This window comes from Acinonyx jubatus, chromosome B3 (assembly GCF_027475565.1).
Source record: "Acinonyx jubatus isolate Ajub_Pintada_27869175 chromosome B3, VMU_Ajub_asm_v1.0, whole genome shotgun sequence".
NCBI lineage: Eukaryota > Metazoa > Chordata > Mammalia > Carnivora > Felidae > Acinonyx > Acinonyx jubatus.
Window position 1 is genome coordinate 8,609,416 of NC_069386.1, and position 16,700 is coordinate 8,626,115.

The following is a 16,700-nucleotide window of genomic DNA, read 5'->3' on the forward strand; positions in this document are numbered from 1 at the left end:
AGACTGGACTGCAAATCACCTGTAGTTCTGGGTGCTTCACTGGTAGGAGGCAGACACCATTCCACTTCTCTAAGGCCTTACCAAGAGTTAGATCAATCCTTTCTAAGGCAAGCCTTCAATCACTGATATTAGGTAGACCTAAATGACAATTGCATATCCTTTGTTTAGAATGAGGAGAAGTGGCTTTGACTTTCTCTAGGTCATTCCCATGTAATTAAATACATGAAGAACAAGAACAACAACAAAGCTGCGATAGCTGGTTGTGCTTCACGGCTTTGAACATTTAGTGGGTAAAAGGTCAATGAAGTTGAGGCTGATCTGGATGGATGCTTCCCCACTATAGAGGATGCTGTGATGTTGGCAATGAACTCAAAGGGGCCAGATCTCTGGTTAAGAATGTTGATTTATTGATCGAATTTCATGGCTTCAGCTTTCCCCTTTGAAATTTTTTTTTCAACGTTTTTTATTTATTTTTGGGACAGAGAGAGACAGAGCATGAACGGGGGAGGGGCAGAGAGAGAAGGAGACACAGAATCGGAAACAGGCTCCAGGCTCTGAGCCTGACGCGGGGCTCGAACTCACGGACCGCGAGATCGTGACCTGGCTGAAGTCGGACGCTTAACCGACTGCGCCACCCAGGCGCCCCTTCAGCTTTCCCCTTTGTATTGGAGACTGCTTTATGGGTTAAAAAATAATAATAATAATAATTCTCAATACATTTCAGACAGAAAAAGAAGAAATTTGAATTCAGTCATCTGTTTGTGAATCATGAATCAGTTATATAGTAGTGACTTGGCCTTTATCAAACATGCAATATCTTAAGACTCTATTCATCTATAAGATAACTACTACTACTACTATTGGCTTCCTAGGACTTGCCTTACTTAAGATAATACATATCAAATCCTTATCACACTCCTGGGCACATGCTATTCTATTATCACTATTCTACCCTTCACTATATTTATTTTGTCACACATTGGCACAGCACAGGGAGCCAGTTAGCCTCCCCGATTCAAAGCCACATAACAAAATGCTGAATAACGAGTCATCATGAACACATTGGCTCTAATTTAGTTTCCATTCCCATTGCCCTAGGACCATACTGGCTTATGTTAAGTTATCTCCATTTTCCAGTAGACTCATCTCTCACCACAAATAGAATTGCTAGGTCTGGGATGAGCTATCACATGACTAAAGAGATTTTTTGCTTTCCTAGGACACACTTGAGATCTGGGTTGGACAAACTCATCTAAAAGGATTAAAGTGACCAAGCAGATGTGAGTCATGCCTCCTTTCTCCTGAAGCATCCAACTCTGGGAACAGAAAAGAGCACATGCTGTGATTCCTATTAAGAATATTTAAGACCCCCTTTTAGTGGGCCACCTTGCACCTGATTCTTACTTTGTGTTGGATGACTGCTTTGACATCCTTCCCCACCATGTAATTTTCCCCAATATTTGTGATATCTCCTTTTGAACATACTTCTTTTGTCTTTATTTTCTTGTCTCTTTTTCTCATCAATATTTATATCTCCTTTCTGTTACCTGTGCATGGTTAAGCTTCTGTCTCTTTATTATCTATCCAGTAGGCATCAAGATAAAATTTAATTTTCACTCAATCTCATACCAGCTTTGTGCCATTTAGCATAATTCAACCACCCTGCGGTTGCAACCTTACTACCCATGTTGGAATAGGAAGATGTCAATGGCTGTAGCCTTGAAAATAAACATACCATATTAGAGCTAAAAGGAATTTAAAGACCTGTAATTTGGAAGCTAAGTAGCCTCAGAGTAAAGAAGGTAAGCCACCTCCCCAGAAGCACAGAGTCGGCTGTCAGCAGCAATACCCACAACTGAGCTACCTGAGGTCTCAGCCACATGACTTAAGAAAAACTATGCTGGGTACAGAAGTGAGGCTTTATGGGAACTTGTGGGACACCAAAACTCAGGATAGACTATTTCCTCTTGGATGGAGTGGATATGCCTGGGTTTCTTTACTTGGTTCCCTCCTAAGAGAGGGGAGTTGGACACCTGGCCAGGATAAAGAAATCAGGCAAAACACAGAAATGTTCTCAGAAGCTTAAAAGCAGACTTCTTCCTTTTGCATCAGATTGATCTACATCCAGGATCTTACAAACCAAAAATGTAAACTTTCTATGATATCTTGATATCTTGTTTTAAATATCATGACCTGATTTCTTCTCCTGTGATGCAGTTTCCTCCCTCCTTCCCTTCTTTCTTCCCTCCTTCCTTCCTTCTATCCATTTGTCTGTCGTTCCTCCTTCTCTCTTTTCTTCATTCCTCCTCTCTTTCTTCCTTCCTTCCTTCCTCCCTCCCTCCCTCTTTTCCTTTCTTATCACTCCCTCCTTCCTCTCACTGCTTTTATTGAATCCATAGTTTGGTTTCGCCCTACCAGTTTACAGCCGGTAAACTAACTCTTACAAGTGAAGTGGCTTTGAACCCCAAGATCTAGCTCCTTGTAAGGGCCAGGGTATGAGGGTTCATGGGGTTACAACAAAGACAAAGTCAACTTTAAGAATAAACAAGAACAAGAACTACTTCAAAAATTAATGAAAAGCTATTGAATTAACTTAAGCCACCCATGCCAAGCTATTTGCAGCCTTTTTGAATAAAAACTGCCTCTTGTATTTGGGAGAATTTCACAGGTTTTTATTTGCCTTCCATTTTTAGAACTAACAACAAAGACAAGGACTGCATAGGCTGAAATTGACATAAAGAGTAGGAAGAGCAAGTTTCTTGACTGAAACCCTTTTCCAGGGACTGGTAGCCTATTTTATTTTCAGGTATTTATAGATTCATAGGCAAGAGACCAGCTGTTCATGTGGTTGAGCCTGAGGCAGAGGCGAAAGATATCCGCAGTGTTGACTGGCAATAGGTAAATCACTTAACTACACCTAGTGAGTCACTTAGACTTCCTGGGCTCCCGTGGAATCACTCGTAAAATAGGATTTCTTTTAGGTTAGCTTCCATGGTTATTAGGTGCTAACATTTTGCAAATAGCAAATGCAATATGAAGAAAATGCATTTTGACTCCTCTCTGTCTGCAATCTCTTTCATCTTTGTCTTTGGAATTCCTCTCTCCGTGGGTAGCGATGCATTCCACCTACAGCAACACACATTCCACCCATGATGACAATGATTTCCTGGAATACTATTAAAACAATCAAGGGATATTTCTGGGCCAAAATGACCCAAGTCATTCAGATTTTTAAAAACTTACACACAAACACACACAGACATACGTACACCCAACACATCTTTTTGGTGACTGTACAATGCAAGAAACTAATAATAGGGTTATATTAGATTTAGGTTATATACTTAATGGCCCCCAACTCTTGGAGTTAGATGGATTGGCTTCAAAAGCCAGCAGTCTCTTCTAAGATTCATGACATTTGGCAAATCTCTTAAACTCCACAAAACTTATTTTCTTTGTTTGCAAAAGGGGATGCTAATTATAGCATCACACAGCATTATATATATGATTGAGATAATAGTTTAAAAATGCAGCATCTGATTCATGGTAAGGCTCTAATGAATGTTTGCTATTATATATATATATATATATATATATATATATATATATATAAACATACTAATCATTTTCACAGTTTCATACTCTACTAGAAAATTAATCAATAATGGTTTTCTTTTGCTTCTTAGTACTGCTAAGAATTTGGGTTGTTTAAATTTATTTGGGATAGATGTATCATTGCTGTAATATTCAATACATTAAATATTGTTCTCTGTTAAATTAATCTTCTTGAGGGATATACAAGCTGGAAATATAGGACTTAATGGCATTGAGTTTTTTATGGACCTTCTTACGAGTTGTGAAATTCTTCTCCAGAGGAAAGTAAGCCAGTTTACAGACAGCTGTATGATATTACTAAATCTCTTTTCTCATAGACACACTAACATTCTTCTTTTTTAATTATTTTTATTTAATTATTATAGAAGGATCAGCATAAAATCATAACAAAAATATTTGGATTTGCCTTTATCTACTAATAGAATTGGGTTTTTTGTTGCTGTTTTCCCAAGATAAGATTAGCATTTCTTCCTGGTTAGTTCATTTTTCTTGACCCATTAGGGAACTACTTAATGTTTTAAAGCAACATGTGATATTCACCATCTCAAAAGACACTCCCAGGCTAGGTCCCATTCCAACATGCCCATCTTTGTAATCACTGGGCATTTCTTTGCCTACAACTATGGAATGAAACTAAAACCATTCTCAAATATTAGGTACCATGGGCTACTTTTTCAAAAATTTGAATACATTTAGGGTGACAGAAGACAAGAGAAGGAAGATATTATCAGAGTTTCAATGTAACTATAATTTGCAATCCTTTGTTTGGATATAATGATACCTTTTGATTCTCCCCATTTCCAGATTTCTCATTTTGCCCCATAGACATTGGTACTCCATTTTCTGTCCCCAGCCATTCTCTCTAATGGAGGAAGAATAACATGAAACTGGTGATTTGGAGAGAGATGCTGACTGAGCTTGAGCACCCCATGGCCCCCTGTGCTCATTTTCTCCCTGCAGGACCAGACTCAGGTGCACCATTGCTCCTCTGCACGAGAAGCTTAGCAAGGCAGACTCTAACCCTACAGCTTTAGGTGAAGAACTTCAATTCTGGTGGGGCCATGACTCTCATTACCAGTAATAAAGCAGTTATGTTTTATTTCAACCTACCTAGCTCCTGTGCTCTATTTCTTATTTGATTTGGAATTCACGAGAGAAGAAAGAAGTATCATTCACTGGGCATCCAAAGGCCCAGACAGCTTAGTATTTGTAGTCATTAAACATCAAGGATGCACAGTCACACTACCTGGCTCAACCACTAAAATGCTTCTTGCTAGCTGGGCAAATGGCAAGTTATATGGCTTCTCTGAGTTCCAGTTTCTTCATCTGTACAGGGAAGATAATAATTATACATACCTCAAAGAACCCTTGAAAGTGGAGATGGCAAACTATGGCTCACTCGGACCAATACAGTCCATTGCTTATTTTTGTAAATAAAATTTTACTGGAATACAGCCATGCCTATATATTTACATATTTTCTATGGCTACTTTCATGCTACCACAGTAGAGCTGAGCAGTTACAAAAGAGACCATATGGCCCACAAAACCTAAAATATTTTCTGTCTCTTTACAGAAAAAGTCTGCCAACCCTTGGTTTAAAAGATAAAACAAGGAAAGAGGTATGGCTGCAAAATGCATAGCACTGTACATGAAAAGCATAAATGTTTATTATGTTTTATCTGTTATTATCTATAAAAGACAGGATGTCTTAGTGATCAAGAGTACTGGTTCTTTACCAAGACGGCCTGGTTCAAATCCCAGTTCTACAATTTACCAACCCTGCCATTTTAGTCAAGCTACGTAGTCTTTCTGAGTCACAATGTATTCATCGGTACATGGAGATAATAATGCCTACCTTGTATGGTTACTGAAATGTTTAAATGAGATTATACAGGTAAATTACTTAGGAGAGTACATCATCACCACAACTGTCATTAATTTCCTCCTACAGAATTCCAAAATATGAACTTATTTTTAATACTAGTTCATTGATAGTATTAAATCTCAATTCATATTTTCACTCAGAAAATATTAAGTGACCATCCTGAGACAGTCAGAGTGTATCCAGAGATGCATATAACTTTTCATATCCTACCTCCTTAGCTTCCCCAACTCTGTGCTCTTGGATAAAAGCAAAAATACTCTGAATTCTTGAGGAAAAAAACACCATCTAAATCAGGTTACTTCACATAGAGGAACTATCAGCATCCAGTTAGACTACACAAGATTTTAAAGACTATCCAAAGCCTGGATTATCATGCAATTATGAGTCTTGACAGAGTTCTCAGATGAGTAAACAAGTGATGACGAAATAGAAGTTGAAAGACAAGGAGGGAAGAATCATAACAACGGGGCGGGTGGAACGTTCTGCAATGTACAAGGAGACAGACACCTCCTCAGTCAGCTGACAGAACAATTTTCACTTTGGATAACGACCAGCCATGAGAAACAGAAGCCAGCCTGACACAGAAAATTCAAGAAAAATGGAATCTCTGAAACACTGAATGAAAAAATTACAGGTTAAAATGGAACAAGAACTCGCTGTATTACAAATGTGAACAAGAGAAGCTGATGAGAGAAAAGGAAACAGAAGCAATGAAATCAAAACACATTATCAGCAAAGAGGAGAGTCATGCCAAAGAACATTAAATCTGTGAGGACAGGGGCACCTGGGTGGCTCAGTTGGTTAAGCGGCCGACTTCGGCTCAGGTCATGATCTCGCGATCCGTGAGTTCGAGCCCCGAGTCGGGTTCTCTGCTGACAGCTCAGAGCCTGGAGCCTGTTTCCGATTCTGTGTCTCCCTCTCTCTCTGCCCCTCCCCCATTCATGCTCTGTCTCTCTCTGTCTCAAAAATAAAACAAATGTTAAAAAAATAATAAAAAAAAAAATCTGTGAGGCCAAACAGTTTCCAGAACTTGGTGAATGGGAATGAAGAAAAAGGATGATAAGGGGAGAAGAAAAGACAGATACGGAGGTTGGGAAGCAGATATCAAATATTCCAGAGAAGGAAAAATGACGATTTGGGATGGAATCACTGCCACCTGGTAATGGAAAGGCGTGTCATAAGGTGACCAAGTGTTCAGATTCAAAATCAATCAAAAGGACCTAAATGTAACATAAGAAATATAGTTGATGTAGACATAGAATGTTTGTGTTAGTGAACAATGAAAACCAGTACAACTATTCAGGCAGGAGAAACGGGGTATGCAGAGGACAGTCAGGCTGAGGACTGTAAGATTAAATGGCAGAGTAAGCCATGCCTACATGGTGCAGTCAAACCTCCAGGCAGGCACAATGGGATTCCTGTGTAAAGGAGACAGAGATTCACATATATATTAATATGCCAAATACCCTTGATTTACTTTACCAAAAAAAAAAAAAAAAAAAAAAAAAGCTTTTTTTTAAAGGTATTCTCTAGCAAAAATGTGAGATGAATCAACATGGAGAAAAAATAATGGGGACATAACTGTACAGAATGGATAAAAATGAGCAATGCAAGTAATTAAACAAAATTGAATTTTACAGTGATTTGAATATGACTATAAGGCAATCTAAATGTCACAGATACTTCTCATACAGGAAAAGAGGAACAGAAAAATAATATCTTTGTTTCAAACAAATGGGAAACAAATGGGTTTTATAGACCATGTGTGTATATGTTCAAGATGTTCAAGGATAAACCCTAGGAAATTTGAAGTGTTCCACATGATACAGCAAATACACCAAGCACAGATTTTACTCACTCAGAACTATAGGCACAAGCCCCTCAATTCATATTAAAAACATCAATGTCTGTGATAAAATGATATTTTAGATCATAGCCAAATATAGTTTCCTTTGATTTTCAAGGATGGATGAAGATTAGAGAGTCTGTTATCATAATTTAAGACTTTATTAATTCATTAATTCATTAATGAATTCATTATAATTCATATAATTCATTAATAATCATTTTTATAGATACAAAAAATTGATAAAATTCATCATCCAATCTTGATTTTTTAATTAATAAGCTAAAAAACTAATTTATAAAGAAGACATTGAGCATTAATATCAAAACAACAGACATTTTACTTAATGTTCAAATGCTTAGGGTCATTCTCATTTTAAAGTTAGATTGACAGCAAGGATATCCATAGAATCACCATACTTTTTTTTTTTTAACTTAAAAAAAATTTTTTTAATGTTTATTTTTGAGGGACAGAGAGAGAGACAGAGTGCGAGCAAGGGAGGGGCAGAGAGAGGGGAGACACAGAATCTGAAGCAGGTTCCAGGTTCTGAGCTGTCAGCACAGACCCCAACATGGGGCTTGAACCCATGAAAGGCAAGATCATGACCTTGGCCAAAGTCGGATATTTAACCAACTGAGCCACCCAGGTGCTCCTTTTTGAACTTTTTTTTTTTAAGTTTATTTATTTTGACAGAGAGACAGAGAGAGTGACAAAGGGGCAGAGAGAAGGGGAGAGAGAGAATTCCAAGCAGGCTCCACACTGTCAACGCAGAGCCCAATCTGGTGCTGGAACTCACAAACCATGAGATCATGACACTTAACCAATGGAGCCATCCAGGTGCCCCTAGAATCACCATCCTTAAATAATGTTTTCAAAACTCTAGCCAAGATTATAAATCAAAAATAAAATAGATATCACATCATGGTGATAACCACTTAGAAAAATATGGGTAATAGACCCTTTTAAGAGTAACAAGAAAATTTTAAATATTAAGCTTAAAAGCCTATGATCATAGATCCAGGAATCACATGAAAGGGTACAAAAAGAACCCCTACAATACTTTCTTTGTGAACATCAAAGAAGATCTAAGTAAGAGGAACAAAACACCAGATTTTGAAAAAGCAATATAGGCAAACAGTCAATAGACCAAAAAATCTATAATGTTAATGCAGTTTGAATTAAAATCGCAGTGGTTTCATTTTTGGCAGTTAACGACTCATTATAGGCTTCATCAGTGAAAATAAAGAAGAGAAAATAGCAAAGCACATTTTTAAACAAATATTAATGAGGTGGTGCTTGTAGCATTATGTATTTAAGTTACATGGCTACAATATTAAGGACTATGTCCTCCTGGCAGACAGACTAATGAAACAGAATATAACATCAAGAAAATATACCCAGGTACACGCATGTATAAGTGCTATATAGCTAACTGACATTACTAACCACTGATGAAGGATGGATTATTTAGTAATTTCTAGGGCAAATGATTAGTAATACAGAAATATAAAACTATTCAATGGTAAAAAAAATGGAAAAGAAATTATAATATGTAAATAGCCTTATTATAAACATATGTACTCCAGTATAGTAACAGATAACACATTTTTACAATAAATTATTATTTAACTAATTATTTGAATTATGAATTATTCGTTATTAGACCGAGGTAGGAAGGTTATTAAAGCTAAAATAAACAAAGAAAAAAATGGATGCACATATCCACAAAAAACAAAAACATTCAAATTCAACTCATTTTCACCTAAAAATGGCAAAGATTTCAATGCAAAAGCAACTGGTGTGTCTAGAAAATATGTAGGAGAAAATCTAAATGGCCTTGGGTTTGGTGATGACTCTTTAGATACGACACCAAAGGCACGATCCATGAAAGGAATAACTTATGAGCTCAATTTCATTAAATGTAAATACTTCTGCTCTGGGAAAGATACTGCGAAAGAGAATGAGAAGACAAGCCACAGACTGGGAGAAAATATTTGCAAAACACATATCTAATAAAGGACTATTATCCAAAATATGCAAAGAGCTCTTAAAATTCAGTAAGAAGAAAATAACCTGATTAAAAAATGGGCCAATGACCTTAATAACACCTCACTAAAGAAGATAGACATAAATCTGGTAAATAAGCATATGAAAAGATGTTCCACATGGCATGTTGTCAGGAAAATGCAAATGAAAACAATCAGATATCATTGTACACCTATATGAATGGCCGAAATCCAAAACACTGACAAGGCCAAATGTTAGTGAGGATATGGAACAGTACGAACTCTCATTTGCTGCTGGTGGGAATGCAAAATAGTACAGTCCTTTCAGAAGATGATTTGGTGGTTTCTTACAAAACTAAACATGCTCTTACCATACAATCCAGCAATCACACTCCTTTGTATTTACCCAAAGGAGCTGAAAAACTTATGTCCCCACAAAATAGGTATACAGATGTTTACAGCAGCTTTATTCATAATTGCCAAAACTTAGAGGCAGCCAAGATGTCCTTCAGTGGTTTGAATGGATGAATAAACTGTGAATCATCCAGACAATGGAATATTATTCAGTGCTAAAAAGAAATGAGCTATCAAGCCATGAAAAAGACATGGAGGAAACATACATGCATATTTCTAAGAGAAAGAAGTCAATCTGAAAAGGCTATGTACTGTATGGTTCCAATTATACAGCATTCTGGAAAAGGTACAACTAGGGAGACAGTAAAAAGATCAGTGGCTGCCAGGGGGTAGTGGGGAAAGAGTAATGAATAGGCAGAGAGTACAGAGGATTTTTAAGGCATGGAAACTACTCTGTATGAAATTATAATGGTAGATACACTTGTCCAAATCCACAACTATAGAACACCAAGAGTGAACCCAAGGTAGACTTTGGACTTTGGATGATAATGATGTGTCAGTGTCAGTACATCAATTGTCACAAATGGACCACTCGGTGGGGGATGTTGATAACAGGGGAGGCTGTGTGTGTCTGGGGCAGGGTGTAGATGGAAAACCTCTGTACTTTCAATTTTACTGTAAAGCTAAACCTATTCTTAAAAATGAAGTCTATTTTTAAAAAAAGAAAGAAAACCAGTGTTCACAAAGTTACAGAAAAGGGACCTCTCATACATTGTTGTTAAGGATGTTACATATTTGTTTAGGTGAAAAAAGTAATCTAATTTTACCAAAACATTGACAACAGTTCTCTATTAAAAGCAGGGTGATTAAAGTCAGGTATATGTTATTTTTGTGTGTGCTCTCCAAAATATAACTTAATATGATTTACCAAAATACAATTTTTTTATATAATTGAGAAAGGCAAAACTATTTTTAAATAAAAATCAAGTACCTTTTAATTATTAAAAATATAATTATGTTCTCTAAAGTCTATGACAGATTTTTATTTGTTTAGTCTTGCCTCATCAAACTAAAGAGAGGACAAAATGAACTTGTCCTGATGCTCGGGGGAGCCCAGGTTCATGTCACAGGACTATCATTTGGGAGAATAAACTAGATATGGAGCTATAGCCAGGCACAGCTCAGAAATTCTGAGCTCTCTCTGTTATTAATGGAGGGACAAGTGGAGATAGGGGAGCTCAGCTGAGAAAGGCAAGAGGCATTGGAGGGATACAAATCGAGATGAACAGTGGCTGACTCGGCAAAACTGTTAAGTGACTTTGCAAAAGACCTGTCACAATGGATAAACGGTGCCTCCTGAAGAAACAGCTTAGCATTCCTGCAATGTGCGCGCAATTATTTCTGGGGATAAGACTGAGAAAAAGGAGGAAGGAAGAGGAGAGGAAAGATCAAAAGACGCCTTAAGGAGTCTGCAGACGTTTCTTAAATGAGCAACAGGGAAGGAGAGAAACTGTAAAAGACAAACCAAAACAAAGAGCGCAATGCACCATACTTCTTTTTACGCTTCGGCCACTGGGCAAACATCCACCATTTCTGCTCTTTCTCTGCCCATGAAAAATGGTAAGTTTCTCTGTGGATGTTGACTACACTCTACTTGTTTTTATGGTAAATGAAGTGTGAAAACTATTGTCAAAAACCATGGTGTTTGCAGCGTAAGGCCATACTTTGTCTTCCCTGCACATTACTCCCGGGGTTAACACTTTCTATGGGGGCCTAAGAGATTCCAAATACGATGTCCTCAGATTTCTTTATGACTGACTTTTAGGCAAAAACCCACCCTTCTTTCCCCCCTAGTATTTCCTTCTGTGCAACTAAAAAAGAATCTTCCCAAAGTATATAACCCTGTTACACAGAGCACACCCAGGGAAATGTCGGTGGGGAGGAGGGTGGCTGAAATCTCCTCTTTAAAGCATACGGAGGGTAGTGTTGACAAACATTAGTTATGCTCTTTGTATTATAGTAAGATCCCTGTTGCTAACAAAATCCCTAGGATTTGCTCTGCTCTGCTGATTACTAGAGCTCATGACTGAGCCCTATTCATCAGAAACTAATCAAAGGTACTCAAACAGCCTGATGCTGATTGCAAACCAGTGGATTTTATTTTATTAAGTTCCCCTCTGTCATCCTTTAATGAATACACCCTTATTGGCTCCAATAAGGAGCCAATATCTTGGTCAAGATATTTTCAGGGTGATTTTCCTCTCAATCATGAAGTTTCCAGGTCCTTTGGGCAGGAACCATAGTCTGTTTTGGTCCAACTGCCTCAGTGAATAGGAGTGGATTAAGTCAATAACAATGTTTGGGTGAAAGAGGCAAATTACATCCCACTGCTTGCCACCAAACTCCATGCCTCTTGAATGTAGTGTAGACCTCCTTAAAACACACACATGAATCACATCCTATGTGTAGTATCTTGTCCTGGGGATGCACCAGCCTAAGAAGGGCCAGAGGTCAGGGAAGACTTTAAGCTTTAGAACCCTTGGGATGGTTGCAACTGAACAATTAATAATCAGGAGTGTTGGGATGGCATGGAAGAATAAGTAATATAATCTTCTTATGATAACCCACATGGCAGCTATTGTATTTGGAGCTCGACACCAAATTCTTTAGACTTGAATTAGAAGAGGCACTTCTTTGATAGATTTCTTCTTGTTCCAGTTTACAGGCAACTAATCCTCACTGCATTGGATCAAACAGACGGGCACAATCAATTCAGGGAAAGCAAGCAATGCCAGGTCTGCTCAATCTTCTCTCAATGAGCAGCAGAGAAGAAAGTGGGGGGATAGGAAAGAAAGAAAGAAAATTCAGGCATGCCTGCACCCAAGATAGCTTAGCAAAAGATGAAAAGACAAGATGAAATATATATCCTGGCAGGTAGAAGTGCTTGCTGTCAGAGGGAGAGGCAGAAACACCACAGTGATGCCAAACACACCAAGCCTTGGGGCGCTGAGGGGTGTTGAAGGGAGTGGGGGCAGATGGCAGTGGTGGTGATGTCAAAACAAAAGAAATCAGGGGCAGCGTCTCTAGGGAGGAAAGAAGTCTGGATTTACTTAGGTCCCCATAGTCTATGATCTATAGCACAGTGTGACGAGCAAGTTAATTACTGCATTTAGGTAATTAAGTCTCAGAGAAACCAGTACCTTCCAAAGTAAAATTAATTTACACTGCTAGATCATTTTAGGCTTGACTGGCCATTTGGCGAGAAGTCACGCTGGAACCACAGCCTAACGATGGCAGGAGGAAAATGAGTGAAAATGCACTAGAAATAAAATGGCACCTGTATTAATGGCTTTCTCTCTGCTTTTGGACATGAAGGGCATGATGAGATGCTTCCTCATTCACCAGTAGGTACTTCCTCCTCCAATAGCTCAATACCCCATCCATTCACTGGCTCAAAATATGGGCAATGACTTAGTCTTCTTTGACTCCTCTGACTCTTCTTGGTCCTCTCTCCTCTCATATGGCTATTATATCTTCCTTTCTTGCCCCTAAATCTATTTTTGTCAAGTCTAAAATATTTGTCCAGAGTAAAAGGCATCAAAAAGGCTCATATGGATAGTGGTTCCCCCTCTCTGGATTCATTAATGTTCCTCACAGTCCTTGGAAATCTGTCATTCCCCTGCCATGGCTGTGAGTCAGGGTCTCCAGGCAAATGTATTAATCATCTTCAGGTGGTTCTTCTCATCATCGGAGAAGGAACAGTGCTACTTAAGAATGGGAAGAGGATACATTTCTTGTCCCCAAGTTCCTAAATATTGGCAGTGAGATTACCTTTATTTGCCGAGTAACAGGCTCCCAAATGATGCCTGAATAAATATAAACACATTACTGGCAGGCATAAGTATATGTAGATGCACATGTGTGTTGCTAAGCTGCATCTTCTTTATCACAAGCAAAATTTATTAATAATGCATGTTTATAATTACATGTCGACTTATATATTCATTTACGTGTACAAGTGGGCAGCATCCTCCCTGTGTTCAGTAAGAACACAGGGAGGGAAGAACACAGGAAGTGAGAGTGACCCTGAGTCTGGGTCCAGTAGACTGTGACTGCCCCTACTTTCAATTGGCAGCTCCTCCATATTTTGTCCTCGTCAAAGACCCACAGGACCCCATGGCTTTCATTTCTGAGATGTGCTGTGATCGGAACACCAAGGTCCACATTCCCCTCACACCCCTGTGAGCATCTTACCGCTGGAGGTGGTGGTCCAGAGCCTCTTCCTCAGCATTCAGGAGAGTTGCTGCACAGGTCAGGAGCTGATGACTACAGCTCACAGATTTGAGCTCCAAGATGAGGAGACCCAAACAGAACATGGCTCCCGTCTCCTCCAGTTCACTGGTTCCAAACTGTAGACCCTGCCAGGTAAACAAAACTATCAGCAGAGACTATGTCATGGAAACTGAGTAAAGACAATTTTTGAGATCCAGAGTGAGGGCTTCTGGACACTCGCCTGTCACAGAAATTGAGAATTGATAGTATTTATCGGTCACTATCCAATGTGCTTTGTTGGGTGCTTTGTGGATTGGTGATTCTCAGTCTGCATTATGTGTCATTCAAGGTTTCCCAAAAAGACCCCCGAGGCAATAATGAGCTGGCAGGGGAACTGGAGGGCAAAGGGGTGGATAGAGTTCCCGGGGTCACTTCCCCTAGTTCAGTCAAAGCAGCAATGCCTCTATCTGTATTTTAAATTAAAAAAAAATTTTTTTGATGTTTATTTTTGAGAGAGAAACAGAGTGTGAGGCAGGAGAGGGGCAGAGAGAGAGGGAGAGACAGAATTCAAAGCAGTCTCCAGGCTCTGAGCTGTCAGCACACAGCCCGATGCAGGACTCAAACTCATAAGCGGTGAGATCATGATTTGAGGCAAAGTTGGACACTCAACCCACTGAGCCACCCAGGCGTCCCTCTTCTATATGTATTTTAAAAAGGGTTCTACTGTTGAAACAAAAGTTTGTGAACAATTGTACTAAAATCCCTTTCTCTCCCGTAAATCTGTCAATCAGTGAGAAGAATTAGGGGGATCCTTCATATACAAATACCAGAACTTAAAAACAACATCAATAGCTGTTTAGCACCACTTATTCATTCGTGATGAGACAGTACATGAAAGCAAAGCCATGATGCATACTCATGCTATTATACCATGAAGTGACATATAATAATAATAAACAACCTGACAGAGCATTTACTAGGTACCAAATACTGTTTGAGCCCTTTCACATGCATTAACTCAATTAATAGTTACCAAAGTCCTATCACATAGGTATTGCCATTTCATCCATCACATACAGAAGGAGATTTAGAACCATGGAGCTGATACTTTACCCATGACCTCACAGCAATAGAGTCTAGACTTGACTGCTCACCAAAGTGCTATACTTAGATTAGGAAGGACTCTATTATGTGATGAAGTATAAAGTGCATGGTTTTCAAAATTAGATAGGGATTGGTTTTGAATCCTGACTTCAATATTTTCTGTTTGTGTGATTTTGGACTTAATGAGCTCTATTAGCCTTGATTTTCTCATCTGAAAAATGAGATCATAATTCTTCCCTCCATATATTTAGACATGCAGTGACAAGGAATATTTGAGGGTGCACATAAAAGTACTGGTCAATATCAGCTCAATTTCTCTTTCTTTATTCCTAAATATGTTTTTAATATGACAGAATTCAATGTGGTCCTGAGTTCTTTATGTTTATAAACACATTTCATTTAAATAAAAGGGTATCAAAAGTTGAATATTATTTCTTAAATAGATTTTCATATCCAAATAGCAGTGATACAGAAGACAGAGATGTGATAGTAAATACTAAAAAAAGACTGGTCATAAGTATCACAAGGAAAAACAAAATTCCAAACTAGGAAATCATCAGGCTCACCAAAGAATTTCTAGGTAAAAGGATAAAAGAAAGTAGAATGTCTATTTCAGCTGTTTGACAATTTGATTTGCTGCATTTTTGGACACCTGTTTTCCTAAGGAAAGGAGACACTGCTTCAGAATTAAGGGAAATCTGCTCCTCCATAAACAACAGCAATGGGAGGGGAAGACAGATGTTTAACAAGTTATTTTTCTTAAGTCAATAGAAAAGATCACTGAACAAAGACAGAGAGAAATCTGTCTCTTTCCACGAACTAAAGTTCTAAGGTCTCATTCTTCCCCTGCACCCTGTTTTCCTACGTGCTTTTCTTTATTCTAGAATGGCCAGTTGGATGGGGAGTTATGAAGCAAAGGCCATGCCCTCCTCCTCAATCAGCCACCTCACTGGTGGCAAGAAAGAGTAGACAAGGAGAATATGAACAAAAATCCAGCCCCTCAGGCACACAGCACGCCTGACACCTATGTGTAACCCTAGCGTCTAGCAAAACACATAACAGGTCAAAAGAGGGACAAGTCCTTGAAGGCAACAAATCTCATAGCATGAGCCATATTGCTGGGTCAAGGGCAACACCTTCACACCAGTCAACTTCTGTAAACAATGGCCCAAATGACAGCATTTTTATAACACAAAAACATTTCTGTATCCCAAATATTGATCTATTTATCTCAGGCAATGGTTGGTATCATGAAAAAGACTTGCCCAGAAGAAACAGACTATTTACTGGCTGTAGGGTCTCGAGCAAATCACTTATTCCATTTTGCTCTCCATTATGAACCTCTCTTTACTACTCTACTCTTTTCACTCTCACACAGTATCAAAAATATTTGTTTATATGGAGAGTCTCCTCTCACCTCCCACACCCAGCCTGGAAATGAAATCCTCAAAGGCAAGGACTGAGCAGTGTCTGCCTCTTTACATTCCTGGCATAGAGCACATAGCCTGTTATATAGCTTATCCTCAATTTATAATAATGGATAAGCAATGGCTTATGGAGGGATGGATATGGAGAGGCTTGGATGAATTGTCTCTTGGATTTGTCAAGTGGAGCTT

The 16,700-nt window shown here is 38.6% G+C and overlaps 1 protein-coding gene across 4 annotated transcripts in view; it reads right to left on the minus strand.

Moving 5' to 3' along the window:
- AGBL1 (AGBL carboxypeptidase 1) overlaps positions 1-16,700 on the minus strand; it is a 938,649-nt gene that overhangs the window by 211,635 nt on the left and 710,314 nt on the right. For all 4 annotated transcript variants that reach the window (XM_053223586.1, XM_053223587.1, XM_053223588.1 and 1 more), the window contains one exon: positions 13,963-14,126. In XM_053223586.1, the coding sequence (XP_053079561.1) occupies positions 13,963-14,126 (164 nt within the window). The remainder of the gene's footprint in view (positions 1-13,962; positions 14,127-16,700) is intronic.